This window comes from Bos mutus, chromosome 21, assembly GCF_027580195.1.
Source record: "Bos mutus isolate GX-2022 chromosome 21, NWIPB_WYAK_1.1, whole genome shotgun sequence".
NCBI classification, from domain to species: domain Eukaryota; kingdom Metazoa; phylum Chordata; class Mammalia; order Artiodactyla; family Bovidae; genus Bos; species Bos mutus.
The window spans coordinates 56,357,280-56,372,753 of NC_091637.1; the positions used below are offsets into that span (position 1 = coordinate 56,357,280).

Here is a 15,474-nt window from a genome sequence, read left to right on the forward strand (position 1 = left end):
AATTCCTGATTTTAGTCATTTGAGTCTTCTCTCTTTTTTTCTTGGTCACTCTATCTAAAGATTTGTCAATTTTGTTATCTTTTTAAGAACCAATTTTTCATTTAATTGGTTCTGGGATTTTTTTCCTATTTCACATACTTCTGCTTCAATCTTGATTATTTCTTTTCTTCTTTTTTTGGACTTAATTGCCTGTTTTTTGTTTCTTAAGTTGTAAAGTTAGGTCACTGATTTGTGTTCTTTCCTCCTTTTTAATATAGGAATTTATAGCTATAAATCTCTAAGCACTGATTTCACTGCATTCCATATGTTTTGGTGTGTTCTCTTTTCATTTTCATTCATCTCAAAGTATTTTCTAATTTCCCTTATTATTTCTTCTTTGAACCATTGGTCGTTTAGGAGTGTGTTATTTAATATTTACGTATCTGTAAATGTTCCAGTTTTCCTTCTGTTATTAATTTCTAATTTCTTTCCAATGTGGAAAGGTTGTAGAATAAACTTTACATGATTTAAATCCTTCTAAGCCTTTGACTGTGTGGATCACAATCAACTGTGGAAAATTCTGAAAGAGATGGGAATACCAGACCACCTGACCTGCCTCTTGAGAAACCTGTATGCAGGTCAGGAAGCAGCAGTTAGAACCGGACATGGAACAACAGACTGGTTCCAAATAGGAAAAGGAGTACGTCAAGGCTGTATATTGTCACCCTGCTTATTTAACTTCTATGCAGAGTACATCATGAGAAACGCTGGGCTGGAAGAAGCACAAGCTGGAATCACGATTGCTGGGAGAAATATCAATAACCTCAGATATGCAGATGACACCACCCTTATGGCAGAAAGTGAAGAGGAACTAAAAAGCCTCTTGATGAAAGTGAAAGAGGAGAGTGAAAAAGTTGGCTTAAAGCTCAACATTCAGAAAACAAAGATCATGGCAACTGGTCCCATCACTTCATGGCAAATAGATGGGGAAACAGTGGAAACAGTGTCAGACTTTACTTTTTTTTGGCTCCAAAATCACTGCAGATGGTGACTGCAGCCATGAAATTAAAAGAGGCTTCCTTCTTGGAAGGAAAGTTATGACCAACCTAGATAGCATATTCAAAAGCAGAGACATTACTTTGTCAACAAAGGTCCATCTAGTCAAGGCTATGGTTTTTCCAGTGGTCATGTATGGATGTGAGAGTTGGACTGTGAAGAAAGCTGAGCGCCGAAGAATTGATGCTTTTGAACTGTGGTATTGGAGAAGATGCTTGAGAGTCCCTTGGACTGCAAGGAGATCCAACCAGTCCATCCTAAAGGAGATGAGTCCTGGGTGTTCATTGAAAGGACTGATGCTTAAGCTGAAACTCCAGTACTTTGGCCACCTCATGCAAAGAGTTGACTCATTGGAAAAGACCCTGATGCTGGGAGGGACTGGGGGCAGAAGGAGAAGGGGACGACAGAGGATGAGTTGGCTGGATGGCATCACCAACTAGATGGACATGAGTTTGGGTAAACTCTGGGAGTTGGTGATGGACAGGGAGGCCTGGCGTGCTGCGTCACAAAGAGTCGGACATGACTGAGTGACTGAACTGAACTTAAAGGTATTGATGCCTGTTTTATGACCTAACATATGGTCTACCCTACAGAATGTTCCATGTGAACTTGAGAAGGTGTCTTCTTCTTGAATGTTTTTCATCAGATATGCAAAGTTTTTGAGCATGAGTTCTTCAAGTATTCTTCCTACCCCCTTTTCTCTCTCCTCTTTTTTTTTATATTCTCATATGCACACATTGGCATGTTTGATGCTGTGCCACAGGTCTCTGAGACACAGTTCATTTTTCTTTACTCTGTTTTTGTTCCTGAGACTAGATCTCAGTTCACCTGTCTCTGAGGTCATTGATATTTTTCTTCTTCCTGCACAGATTTGCTGTTGAGCCCCTCTAGTGAAATTTTCATTTAAATTATTGTACCTCTCAACCCCTCTCAACTTTCTGTTGGTTCTTTTTATAGTTTTTACTTCTCTGATGATATTCTCTGATGAGAAATCATTCCTGTACTTCTCATTTATTTTTAAGACATATTTAAAACTTCTTTGTGCACAGTTTAAATCAGCTATTTTTAAATACAGCTGATTTAAAGCCTTTGTCTAGTAAATCCAATGTCAGAGATAGTTTCTATTAGCTGCTGTTTTCATGTGTATGGGCTGTATTATCTTGTTTCTTTGCATGTCTCATAATTTGTTGTTGATGAAAATGCACATTTAAAATAATGTAACGTGAAGTAATAATAAGAAATCAGGTTCCTTCCCATTCCCATGGCTGTTTGTTGTTGCTTTACTATTGTTGTTGTTGTTGTTTGTTTGGTGACTTTTCTAATTCTGTAAAATCTATATTGTTTGTTGTGTGACCCCTGAAATATCTGCTAATGATTACAGAGATTTCTTTAGATGCCTGGCTCGAAACAAGTCTCCTTCTCTTTGCTGGGTTCTGTGTGTGTTTGGGGGCACGCCTTTAACACTCAGGCAGTTTACAACTCCACCTTAGCCTTTACTTCTTGTTTTCTCAGAGTCTCAATGTTAGGCAGAAGTGAAAGATTAAGGTGTTCTCAAGTCTTTCCTGCATGCTCAGCTGCCCAGTCCTGTCTAACTCTTTACGACCACATGGACTGGGGCCTACCAGACTCCTCTGACCATGGGATTATCCTGGCAAGAATACTGGAGTGGATTTCCTCCTCCAAAGGATCTTCCCGACTCAGAATCAAATCCGCATCTCCTGCGGCTCCTACATGGGCAGGCAGAATCTTTACCACTGAGCCATCTGGGAAGCCAAGTCTTTCCTAAGAATGCAGATAACCCTGGGAACAGCCCTACGCCGGTTATAAACTTTCGTATTCCTAGAACTACCTGGGAGCTTTTCCAAGTCCTCTAGGGATATCTCATTCCCAGCTTTTCCTTTTAAGCTTTTTCATTAACCTATTGTTTGTCCAGCTGTTTTCCGCCACTGCAGGCAGCACAGTTTTCAACAATTGTCTCTGATTGTTTTCAACAAATGCCCTCAAGGAAAAGGCTATTCATACTGGGTGAGCTCTGATTCAGGTAAAATAAAGACACCTTGAAAGCAGGGTCTTCCAGGAAGGCAGCAGACAGGTCAGATAATGCTAGTCCTCTGGGAACAGACTTGGAAGGAACTCTAATCCTGTCCTTCCCCCTCTGGTGGATGCCAGGCTCCTGGTTTTTCAAGACTGCTCCAAAGCTGATGAAAGAAAATGAAAACAAGGCAAGTTAAAACTCTATGAAGTTCACTGTTCTTAATTTTACCCAGATTATTTTCTTAAATAAACACTCCCTGGATGGCTACAAGGCTTTGGTTAATTTCCAGAGTTCTAAAACAAGTTGACTCAAACCCTTTTTGCTAATGTTTTCATTGCTTTTATGGAGGAGAGAATTTTCAGAGGTCCTTCCTCCACCAAATCTTTGGCATTACCCACAAGCCTGCTTTGAGCGTGCATGTGCTCAAAATACCCAGTGGCTTATTAAGGATAAGCCACCTATTAAGGATAATTACACTATGCTTGTACTCAGTGGCCACTTCTCCTCAGTTAAATTGTTTGTGGATTCCCTTGGTAGGGGTCAGTGAGGTCATACCTGTCAGCAGAACACCACTTTTTAGTCTTGCATCTGCCACTGGTGGAGTTTATGACCTTGGAGCAAATGAGCTGAGATTTCTAGAGCACCTTCTTGGCCAAGTTCTTTGTGCTGGCTGTTTTATATACATTGTATCATGTCATTTTTGCAACAACCAAGAAAGAGGTATTGTTTCCTTTTAACAGATGAAGAAAACTACTAAAATGCAAAATGCTTAGCATTATGCCTGCTTCACGTAGCAAATATTCCCTGCATCAACTATTGGGTTGTCACTTACATCTGTTATTATCAGAGGAGGAAGTGGAGTTGAGGGGATTGCTCAAGGTCATTTGAATTCCAATGCACGTTTGACTCCAAAGCCTATTCATACTCAACATCCCATTCCAGCTGTCCTGTACAAATTTGTTCCAGCTCTGGGTCTCATTTTCCTCACCCTGTCAAATGAAGGATTTGGACTGACAGTGGTTATTCAGTCAACAAGCACTCAACCGTTTTGCTGCGATCACTTCCAGGTTGACAATCCGGAGGCGTGGCGTTCTGTGGAGTCCGTTGCTGGGAGTCATATTCGTAGCATTTTCTTGTTTGGCATGGAAAGTAAACCTGCAGGTAGACTGATGGTGTGTAACCTAGTGTTTCTCCCCCTTCTGGCTCCACCCCACCCCTCTGCAGAGGCAAGAGGGGACAAAGTCAAGTGGGTGTTCACCTGGCCGCTCATCTTCCTCCTGTGCATCACCATCCCCAACTGCAGCAAGCCCCGCTGGGAGAAGTTCTTCATGCTCACCTTCGTCATCGCCACGCTGTGGATCGCTGTCTTCTCCTACCTGATGGTGTGGCTGGTGAGTGGCGGGAGAGGGGGTGGACCGTGCGGACAGCCCCTGCCCGGCACCTGCCGGAGGTGGGAAAGCTAGGATCAAGAGTGACTGCAGGCACTGCTGGATCACCTTCAGCAACTCCTCTACCTTGAAAGACCTTGGCTTATTTCTCAGCAGGAAGGGGTTTCAGCAGAGTCATTTGAAGCTGTGCTGTGTATCGGGGATGCCCAGGTAGACACAGCATGGTCCACAGTGTCCATGGGAGGGAAGGTTATCTTCACATGGACAGCCTGGGACATGCCACCCTGGTGTGATGGGAAGAGGAATGTGGCAGGGATGGCAGACACTCTCTAGAAAGAGCTCTGGAGGGCTAATCACTAGGCCCCCTTCCTTTTCAGCATCCATAGAGGAATGTGATGGAGACTGGAGTCGGAGGGAGACAAACACCAGGCGGCCCTTTCTGTAGCCCCTGCCCAGGGATGTTCGTCCCCCCTTCCTATGTCCAGGCACAGATATAAACTTTAGGTAAACTGTTCTAGTCCTCACAGCAACCCAATGGGGTAAGCAGTTTTATTGTGCCCATTTCACAGATGAGGAACCTGAGGCCTAGAGAGTGAGTCGTTTGTCCGGTTAGTTAGGCAGTTAACAACTACTGCACAACTAGTTACACAATTACTGAATTCTAGAGTTGGGATTAGAACCCGGGTATTGATCCCCAGAGTCTAGGATCTCAACCACTCCCCTGAATGGCCTCTCAGTTTGCTCTTAGAATCTCCAGGAAAAGAGGCTTTGGCCTAGCCCCTCTGGCCCCACATGACTGCTCCCTGGGCAAACGTTTCACTGGCTAGGTGGGGCCAAACAGGAGCCCCCTTCTTCTCACTCTGTATATCATCTTGTGGGGTTCCCCCTCTTCCTTTCACCCACCTGGGGAGCCTGTGAACAGCAAGAGAAGTGGGTACAGAACCTCTGCATTTCTATTGTGAAGTTCACCTGCAAGCCACTCACACCTCAGTAGTATCCATGCAGCCATTTCACTCTCCTCCTAACACGTGATGCCACCTAACACACAGGGCACAGGTGTGTGTTAGCCTCAGAGGCACACAGGCAACAGGCTCTTAACCCAAGAGGAACAGTTTGGTGGGAGAAGAAGAGCTGTGGGGTCACATGGGACTGGCTGTGAATCCTGGTTCTCCCCACTGGAGCCATGAAACCTGGACAGGGGACTCAGCTTCCATGAGCCACAGTTGTCCCCTCTGCGAAATGGACATGATCGCCACTACCTGCAGGTTATTGGGAGAGGAAAGGGTTCTGTTCAGGCATCAGGTGTGAGCTAGCGACATAGCAAATTGATCATAACAGTAAAGATCAGCTATGTTCACCATGACGTGCAGCCGACACTGCTTCCAAGCTTGTTCAGATAGAGGTTTAAATCCCCATAGATGCCAAGGTGTGTGTGTGTGTTTTCTTATGTAGAAAAGAAGTTGCAAATAGCTACTAACAGACTCCCCCCACCACCGAAAAGGATGACAGTCAAAGATGTTGTTGTTGTTCAGTCACTGAGCTGTGTCCAACTCTTTCTGACCCCCATGGACTTTAGCACTCCAGACTTCCCTGTCCTTCACTATCTCCCAGAGTTTGCTCAAATTCATATCCATTGTGTTGGTGGTGCTATCTAACCATCTCATCCTCTGCTGCCCTCCTCTCCTTTTGCCTTCAGTCTTTCCCAGCATCAGGGTCTTTTCCAATGAGTCAGCTCTTGGCATCGAGTGGCCAAAGTATTGGAGCTTCAGCATCAGCACTTCCAATGAATATTCAGCCTTGATGTCCTTTAGGACTGATTGGTTTGATCTCCATCCAGTCCAAGAGACTCTCAAGAGTCTTCTCCAACACCACAATTGGAAAGCATCAATTCTTCAGCACCCAGCCTGCTTTAGGGCCCAACTCTCACATCCTTACATGACTACTGAGTAGGGTTAAAGGCCAGCCCATGCTTACATTTGATAAAAGGATCCAGCAATTTCTTTTACTAAAGTGCATTCCACAAACAATATTGCAAGTGAAAAAAGTATTTCATGACATTTGAGTGGGTGTGAGAATTAGGGAAGATCAAATTAATGAATGTGTGAAATTTTTTCTTCTTTTTAATTAATGAAAACAACAGTATTGTGAAATCAGTTCTACTAATTAGCTGTGAGGTAGGACATTGAATAACATTCCCATCCCCCTCGCCTTGTCTTACAAACCCCATTCCTGCTTCTTAAAAGAGTCTTGGCAGTGGCTTGGCCAGAGTCATAGGAACCACCTTGCTGCGGCACTCTTACCTGTGATTTGGAACTTCAGCTGGCCTCAGTTTCGGGTAATTGAGTGGTTTCCACAGTAGAAAGTGGTAAAGACAACAGTGCCATGTTAGCCTGATTTCTGTGAAAGCAAGATACGCCCGGGGCCAGGCGCTTACTTTCCTCATGGGGGCGCCAGGGAGCACTGAAGTCTCACCTGCCCATTTTTCCCCCACCATCCTTCACATCTCTCACCCCTAAGGCTTTGGGGAAAACGATTCTTGATTGTCATTATCCAAAGGGAGGGAATCTCAAAAATAAGCCATCTGATGCAACACCTTTGCCCAACTGGGGAGACTGAGGACCAAAGAGGAGGTGTGACTTCAACAAAGTCAGGTGGATCATCAGCCCAGCTCTGGACTTGGCTCTGCTTCCCTTTCTGAAACCTCAGCATCAGGAGTTCAGAGGGCCCCAGGCTGGAGTCCAAGGATAAGCCATACTCAGGTAGCATCTCTGGTCCTGAATGCTTGGAGTGTGTTCAAGTGTTAGTCACTCAGTCATGACCAGCTCTTTGTGACCCCATGGACTATAGCCTGCCAGGCTCCTCTGCCCATGGAATTCTCCAAGCAAGAATACTGGAGTGGGTTGCCATTGTGTGCACACACATAGAGCCTTCCTTCTGTCCTTCCACCCTCCAGCTTCTTAGCCAGGTAGTCCAGTGATATAAGGAAAGGAAAACAAAGGAAGCACCTTCATTATTGCCAGAATAACCCAGGCTCCTATACTTATGACATCTGGTATCACCCATTAAGAACATGTCAGCCACAGCCAGTGCTTGTGGAGACCTCCCTCTTGGTCAGTGTGGGTTAAGCACTGATACATCAGCTCTGTGTCTTTGTGTCCTCAGTCTTCTCCTTGCACAGCCCAGAGCAGGCCAGTCAGCACACACACCGCCCAGTTCCTGGCAATGCTGAACTGAGCACTGTCTTTGGGGGGTCGAGCATCTCCAAACCCATCTGCAAGCTTTGTCCTAAGAAGGATATTGTTTTAGTCCACAAGCTCTGGCTTCATTCCAGGGCTAAGCTCTGCCCTTGGAAAACACACTTCATCTGGGCTAATCATTCACATTTTCTGTGCCCCCATAGATTGCAAGATGAGTAATTGAAAGTGAAGGGAAACACACATCTATGGATGTCTCATGCAGCCCATTCACTGTCACCTCATCTTTTCTCTTAATCCTCATTTAAAAGCCCATTTCACAGATGAGGGAACTGAGGCTCAGAGAAGTAAACTAGCTTACCCAAACATTTGCTGGGACTGGAGCCATCAGCTGACATGTGAACAACCCTGAAAGATCCTGCTGTTCACATTTTCTAGATGGGGAGGTGAGCCATCTAAGGGGTGTTTTGAGTGAGGTTGTCCAAGTGCTTCTAGGGCTTTCCATTCAGCTGCTGCTCACCATTTCCTGAGTGTCAGGCATTTATTAGAGGAGTTATGTGACCATGCTTCAAGATCATTAAAAGCCTGTATACCCTTCAATCCAGTGATTCTATTTCTTGGAACTTTTCCTAAGGATATAATAGTAAGATGAGAACCCAGAGATGTTCATACAAGACAACATGATGCTTCAGAGGGAGGATATATATGTACTTATGTATGTATGTGTGTGTGTATATATATATATAAAACACACACATACATACACTCACAGCTGATCTGCATTGTTGAATGACAAAAACCAACACAACTTTGTAAAGCAGTTATCATCCAATTAAAAAAGTATGATGGCAAGGTTGGAGTGCAGGCTTTAGAGTCAGAAAGAGTTGGCTTGGAATCCCTGCTCTGCTGCTCAGCGACCTGACACCCACCTGCATTGTAACTTCTCCCCCTCTGACCATCGTTTCCTTGGGCAAAATAACGGTGCCTCCCTCAGCAATGGGTGGTGCCTAGAGCAGATGAGATTGTGAAAGTGAAACACATGGAAAGGACCTGGTACATAGGAGGTGCTCAGTAAATGTTACAACACGGTGATATTTTAAGAACTAAAACAAGCCATTTCCTATCCACCGGTGATGGATGGACAGGAACTTTTACAGCTATGCAGTGGAATCCACGCACCAGTGTAAAATAAGACTGTAGATGATTATTTATGATGGCAAGATACTCACATTGTATCATTGCGTGAAACATATAGTCACAAAATATGTGTTGACAGTATAATCTGATTTCATTTTTTTCTAATACAAACACCAAAAAGAAGGTCAAGGATATATTCTAAAGCCCAGGGATCAAACCCAGGTCTCTCACATTGTAGGCAGATTCTTTACCAGCTGAGCCACAAGGGAAGCCCAAAAATACTGGAGTGGGTAGCCTATCCCTTCTCCAGGGGATCTTCCCAACCCAGGAATTGAACCAGGGTCTCCTACATTGCAGGAGGATTCTTTACCAACTGAGCTGTCAGGGAAGCCCATATTCTAAAGCAGGGGTTTTCAAACATGGTTCCCAGGTCAGTAGCCTCAGGGTCTCAACCAAATAGGAACTTGTTAGGAATGCAGATTCCTGGGCTTTACCCCAGATCTCCTGAATCAGAAACTCTGGGGGTGGGTCCTGGCGGGTCTTATTTTAATAGCTCACTACAGGATTTCCTACATTTTCAAGTCTAAGACTCACTGGCTCATAAAAAGTGTTAATAGTGGTTGTCTGAAGGTCTTGAGAAATGGTAGGTGATTTTTACTAATACTTTCATTTGACTTTTTTTCTTTTTAAAACAGTAAACCCAGATTACTCATGTAATCTGGAAAAAAGAATACTCAAAAGACAGTTTTAAAAAAAGAAACCATATTCCAGATTTTTCTGTTGGATGCAGGAGTACTATGTTTAAAGTTAAAAACTCTGAGTTGTAAGCAGGGTTTTCAGGGGTGCTCCTCTGTGAGTTGATGTTTCCCCCCTCTTCTGCAGGTGACTATTATTGGATACACCCTTGGGATCCCCGATGTCATCATGGGCATTACTTTCCTTGCAGCAGGCACGAGCGTCCCCGACTGCATGGCCAGCTTGATTGTGGCGAGACAAGGTACGAATAGTGTCTTGGGCCCCCAGCCGTCGGCATTGCCAAGTGGGCCCATCCCCCTGCCTGCGTTACGGTTCATAGCTCTCAGGACTGGTAGTCACCAAGTCCCACCGTGGAGGAAACAGTGATGACTGGAAACCATGGTATAGATTCCATCCATGGAGAGAATCACTACCAAGATCACCTCCTCTAGGCCTCTAGAAGCATCTGTGTGGATGGGAGCTCCCTGGTGCCCTAGTGGTTAAAATTCCAGGCTTTCACTGCAGGAACTGAGGTCCCACTAGCTGTGTTGCCAAAAAAAAATGAACTTGTTCTGACATCACCAATGTGAGTGAGATTGAACAGAGTGGGAGCCCAGAATTTTTATAGCAAATGCACTAATGTTCTGATCCCAGACAGGCCAAGTGGGGATATCCTATGTCTCCAACTATTTTCTGATTCTTCTTCAAATTCTAGAACTTATGTAAAGTTATGGTTTGCTTGGTGGATTTTCTTTGGAGCTAAGTGCTTTGGGGGTGAGCAGGCTAAGGAGCAGCGGTATACTCCTCGATGGCAGAACAGAAGGGCTGTGAAGAGCCAGCCTTCCTCTGCTGCTCCTTTGCTACCAGTGAGATAGCATCCATGCCTGAACGTCTACCGACCTTCCTCCGTAGACAGCAGTGTGAAAGTGTGGGAGGCAGGAAGGGCAAATAGTGGAGTGAAATCTCAGAGGAGACAGGAGGGGAGAGAAGTGTCCAAACAGAAAGTGGGTTCAGAAAGGAGGAAAATGTTTTATTTCTTCAAGATGAAAGAAAGCTTGGTTAGTTGGCTGATCGGTCCTGAGAAAAGATGAAATGAGGGGAAGGGAAAGGTGGGAGAATGTTTGGCAGGAGGCTGGAGCCTCATGGAGAAAGGCGACAGCTGGGGACGGCAGCAGAGGGGGTGGAATTGAACTGAGTGACCTTTGAGGTGACTGTATTCATTTCCCGGGGCTGTCATAACCAAAGTACCCCAACTGGGGTGACTTAAAACAACAGAAATGGATTCTCTGGTCCTGGAGGCTACAAGTCCAAGGTCAAGGTGTTGGCAGGACTGTACTTATCTGGGGGCTCTGGGAAGGAATCCTTCCCTGTTCTCTGCCAGCTTCAGGGGGTTCCAGGAATCCTTGGCTTGTGGCTACCTCCCTCCAGTGTCTGCCTGTGTTTTCACATGCTGTTCTTCCCTCTGTGTGTGTCTGTGTCCAAAGACATACCAGCCACCGAATTAGGGCCCACCTTAATTCAGTATGATCTCGTTGTATTGGATCACATCTGCAAAGATTCTATTGTCCAATTAAGTCATGTTCACAGGTTTGGGTGGACACAAGTGGGGGCCGCTATTCAACCCAGTACAGGGAGGAAAAGGAAAGCCAATAAGCCCTGAGAGCCTGGCTGACATTCGGGGTTGTGAATTTGGGTGGGGTTCCAGCATGAATTTGGAGTTGTACCAGCTCCCAGGACACACAGATGAGTTCATCCAGAGCTGGGGGTGGTTGGGTGGACACAGTGGAAGGTCAAGGGGCCAAGAGAATCTGCCGTTTAAACAACTGGCCTCGGAGTCCAGGCTAGTGGGTCAGGAAAGGGGTCATAATACAAGAAGATTAAGAACTTGGAGGGGAGGGTCCCAGTGTAGTCCAAAGGGGCTCTGTAGGAACAAGAACAGGTGGGGTATCATCTCAGAGTGGCTCCTGTGAAATGTAGAAAGACAGAAATGGAGGAAGGCTGACGTAGGGGTGGGAGTATATAGCTGTCCTAAGGGTGATGCTGATGGGAGTGACAGAGGATCCCGCAGACAACATTAAACATAGATTCTTTATGGCGGAGGATGCAGAAACCTCTGCCCAGAGCCCCCTGCATGAGGCAGAAGCAGTGCAGTGAGCTCTAACATGCAGAGACTGCATCCTGGGCTCCCTAAAGCCTCATAGCCCATAATGTGGTCCAGGCTGGCAGCATCGGCTTGAGAGAAATGCAAAGTCTCAGGCCCCATCCCAGCCCCACTGAACCAGAGTCTGCTTTTCAGCAAGACCCCAGCGAGTTGTTTGCTCTTTTTCGTCTATTAAAAAATATTTTATTGGAGTATAATCACTTTACAATGTTGTGTTAGTTTCTGCTAAACCACAAAATGAGTCAACTGTGTGTATATGTATGTCCCCTCCCTCTTGGACCTCCCTCCCACCCCAACCCACCCATCTAGGTCATCACAGAGCACCGAGCTGAGCTCCCTGGGCTTTGTAGCAGATTCTCACTAGCTATCTATTTTACACATGGTAACAGATACGTGGGCTTCCCAGGTGGCTCAGTGGTAAAGCATCCACCTGCCAATGCAGAAGACACAAGAGACATGGGTTTGATCCCTGGGTCGGGATGATCCCCTGGAGAAGGAAATGGCAACCCACTCCAGTATCCTTGCCTGGGAAATCCCATGGACAGAGGAGTCTGATGGGCTACAGTCCCCGAGGTCACAGAGTCAGACATGGCTGAGTAACTGGGCACACACACAGTATATATATGTCAATCCTAATCCTAAGTATACATCTCTCCAAAGAAGACACACAGATAGCCACAGAGGCACATGTAAAGATGCTCAACATTACTAATTATTAGAGAAATGCAAATCAAAACTGCAATGAGGTATCAACTCACACTGGTCAGAATGGCCATCTTCAAAAAATCAAACAATACATGCCAGAGAGGGTGTGGAGAAAAGGGAACCCCTCTTGGACTATGGTTGGTGGGAATGGAAATTTGAGTCGTGTGCTCTCCAAGTCTGAGAATTGCTGCTGAAAGATTCCTTAGGGGGCTGCACCCACATAGAGCCCAGCATCCAACCTGAGAACACGCTCACTATTCTTGCCCAGACCCGGGCACCTTGGTTCCTCCTGACCCATCCAGCTAGGGCCTGCCTCCTCACCAGGGACGACTAGCTGGCCCAAAACAGGAGCGGCACGTTCCTGTTTCACAAGATCCCGGGAGACTGGAAGGCGGGTTTCCCAGAGATACTGGCCGCAGTAGGAATAAGCTGCCAGGATTTTGAAGGCGCTCAGTTAGGTGCCCAGGCAGACAGGGAGGGAGCTGTGAGGCCCTTGGGGAGACACTGTGCTCTGGAGGTCAGTGGATGCCAGCAACAGGGTGGGAGGAGGTAGCCTGGCTAATACCTGGGGGCAGGTGGTCGAAAAGAGGTGAGGCGGTCGTCCAGTTGCTGGTCTGAGTCTCTGCAAGCTGCTCAGTGACCAAGGTGACGTTATGGTTATAGGCACGTGCATTTCAGATTTGTTCTTTCCACGGATGTTTGTGGCCAGATTATGACAGTCGTGTTGAATTTGGGCTAGGGAGCCAGGTTAGAACAGATTTCAGCCAGCATTAAAAATTTGTTTTCTAACTTTTGGTACCTCTCAGTTATTGAGTTCCTAAGATTGTTTGGCTGGTAGGAGACAGGACAGTGGGGCAGGAGGGGGAAGGTAATGACATGGCCCCTCGCCTCTAAGATGCTTCTAGTCTGGCTGGGGGCAAAGAGTCCACTCTTGGGAGACCAACCAGGCCTAAGACCTGCTGCTCTGTCATCCGGGTCAAGTTCATGTTGCCATCGCCTGGGTCACAAGTATGCATCGAGGACAAGGCACCCTCCCTCCCAGAGAAGGTGGGCATCCCAAATAAGGAGAGGCACATAGTGGGTCATCCCAGAACACAGGCTGACACCCCTAGCAAGAGACATAATGAAGGGCTCTGGGTTAGTTTCCTAGGGCAGCCATAATTACCGCAAACTGGGAGACAGGAAAACAGAAGAAACCGACTGTCCCACAGTCCTGGAGGCTAGAGGTCAAGCTGTTGGAAAAATATGGTTCTTTCTGTCTGCTCCAGGCCTCTCTCCTTGGCTTGTAGGAGGCGGTCTTCATGTTCAGCTGGAGTTCTCCCTGTGTGCAGGGCTGTGCACAAATTTCTGCTTTTCATGAAAACACCAATCATACTGAATTAGGATTCATCCTTGTGTTAACCTGATTACCCCTGTCCGATTCTTTGTGACCCCATGGACTGTAGCCCTCCAGTCTCCTCTGTCCATAGAATTCTCCAGGCAAGAATACTAGAGTGGGCAGCCATTCCTTCTCCAAGGGATCTTCCCAACCCAGGAATCGAACCCAGGTCTCCTGCATTACAGGCAGATTCTTTACCATCTGAGCCCCCAGGGAAGCCCTGTAGAGACCCTGTCTCTGAATAAAATCACATTCTGAGGTATTGGGGGTTAGGAATAACCTGTCGGTTGTCCCCCGCAGGCCTTGGTGACATGGCGGTCTCTAACACCATAGGAAGCAACGTGTTTGACATCCTCGTGGGACTTGGCATACCGTGGGGGCTGCAGACCATGGTTGTTAATTATGGGTCCACGGTAAGTTCGTCTCACTTCCTTAGTGAGATGATGCTGGACACTTGTGCTTCACAGGGAGCGAACATGGTGTTGGCCCTGCAGCTAGGAGCTCCGGGGGGGGCGCTGCCCCGTCTCCTCTGCAGGCTGGCAGCCGCTTTGTGTAAAGGAGTCCAGAGCAGCCTGGGGGTGCCTGCAAGAGGCCGCCCGTGTTTGCCTGGAACTCACAGGTGCTTCAGCTGTGAACACCCACCTGTTGCTTCCAGAGGAGGGAAAGGATAAGCCCAAGTGCAGTGGGCTCCCAGAACAGATGGGCCTCTGAGCAGCCCAGAGGTTCAGGGCGTGTGTGTTTATTTCTCCAGGTGAAGATCAACAGTCGGGGTCTGGTCTACTCCGTGGCATTGCTGCTGGGCTCCGTCGCTCTCACCGTGAGTTTTTACAATTCTAGAATGGTAGTTTGACACACACGTGGTTTCCTTCAATTCTGCACAGTCTCTGAATTCTTCCCCTTGGCCGTGAGGGATAAAGCTGAAAAAACATATAAATTCACAGATACCCCCAGACACAGTTTGTGCCAAGAATGTTGGCATCCACCACTACACTTTTCCCTAAGCTGGTGAGAAGTCCCCAGAAGGAGGGACTTACATTTCCTCTCTTCTTCCTGCCCGGTCTGTCTCCCCTCAATGATGCGAGTAGGAGACACGTTCCCCCCACCCCCAGTCTATTGGAGCTGCCTTGGGGGCATGATGGTCAGGGCTTGGGGATGGTACATGGTGACACGGAGGTCTCCTTATTCCACAGGCCCCGAACTGTGGTAAACAATGCCTCGGCTTAGTTTATTCCATCCTTACAAGCACCTGATGATTTTCTACTTTACAGAAGAAATTAAGGCTCGGGAATTAAGTAACTTGTCCCAGATCACAGGGGTAGGAAATGGCTATTTGCCATAACTGTTCTTTCCCATAACTGTCCCATTAGTGCTATTGCTTAGAAAGGAATCCCTTCTTCATGGACCCCACATTTCTAAAACCTTTTAATGAGGACTCATATCCACTCCCTTCATGAAGTCTGCAGGGATAGGAAAAGCTGGGATTTGAACCCCAGTTGGTCTGTCTGTAAGGACCCACAGCATTGGAGGTAACTATGATTCAACTCTTGGGGAGCCTTGATTCATGGATAAGAAAGAAGGTAGTTTCAGAATGGAGGGGACACGTGTATACCCATGGCTGATTCGTGTCAGTGTATGGCAAAACCCACCACAGTATTGTAAAGTAATTAGCCTCCAATTAAAATAAATTAATTAATTTTAAAAAAGAA

At 46.5% G+C, this 15,474-nt stretch overlaps 1 protein-coding gene across 2 annotated transcripts in view; it reads left to right on the forward strand.

The window, feature by feature from the left end:
• SLC24A4 (solute carrier family 24 member 4) overlaps positions 1-15,474 on the forward strand; it is a 194,960-nt gene that overhangs the window by 171,542 nt on the left and 7,944 nt on the right. For both annotated transcript variants that reach the window (XM_070357870.1, XM_070357871.1), the window contains exons 13-16: positions 4,295-4,461; positions 9,672-9,786; positions 14,069-14,181; positions 14,520-14,585. In XM_070357870.1, the coding sequence (XP_070213971.1) occupies positions 4,295-4,461; positions 9,672-9,786; positions 14,069-14,181; positions 14,520-14,585 (461 nt within the window). The remainder of the gene's footprint in view (positions 1-4,294; positions 4,462-9,671; positions 9,787-14,068; positions 14,182-14,519; positions 14,586-15,474) is intronic.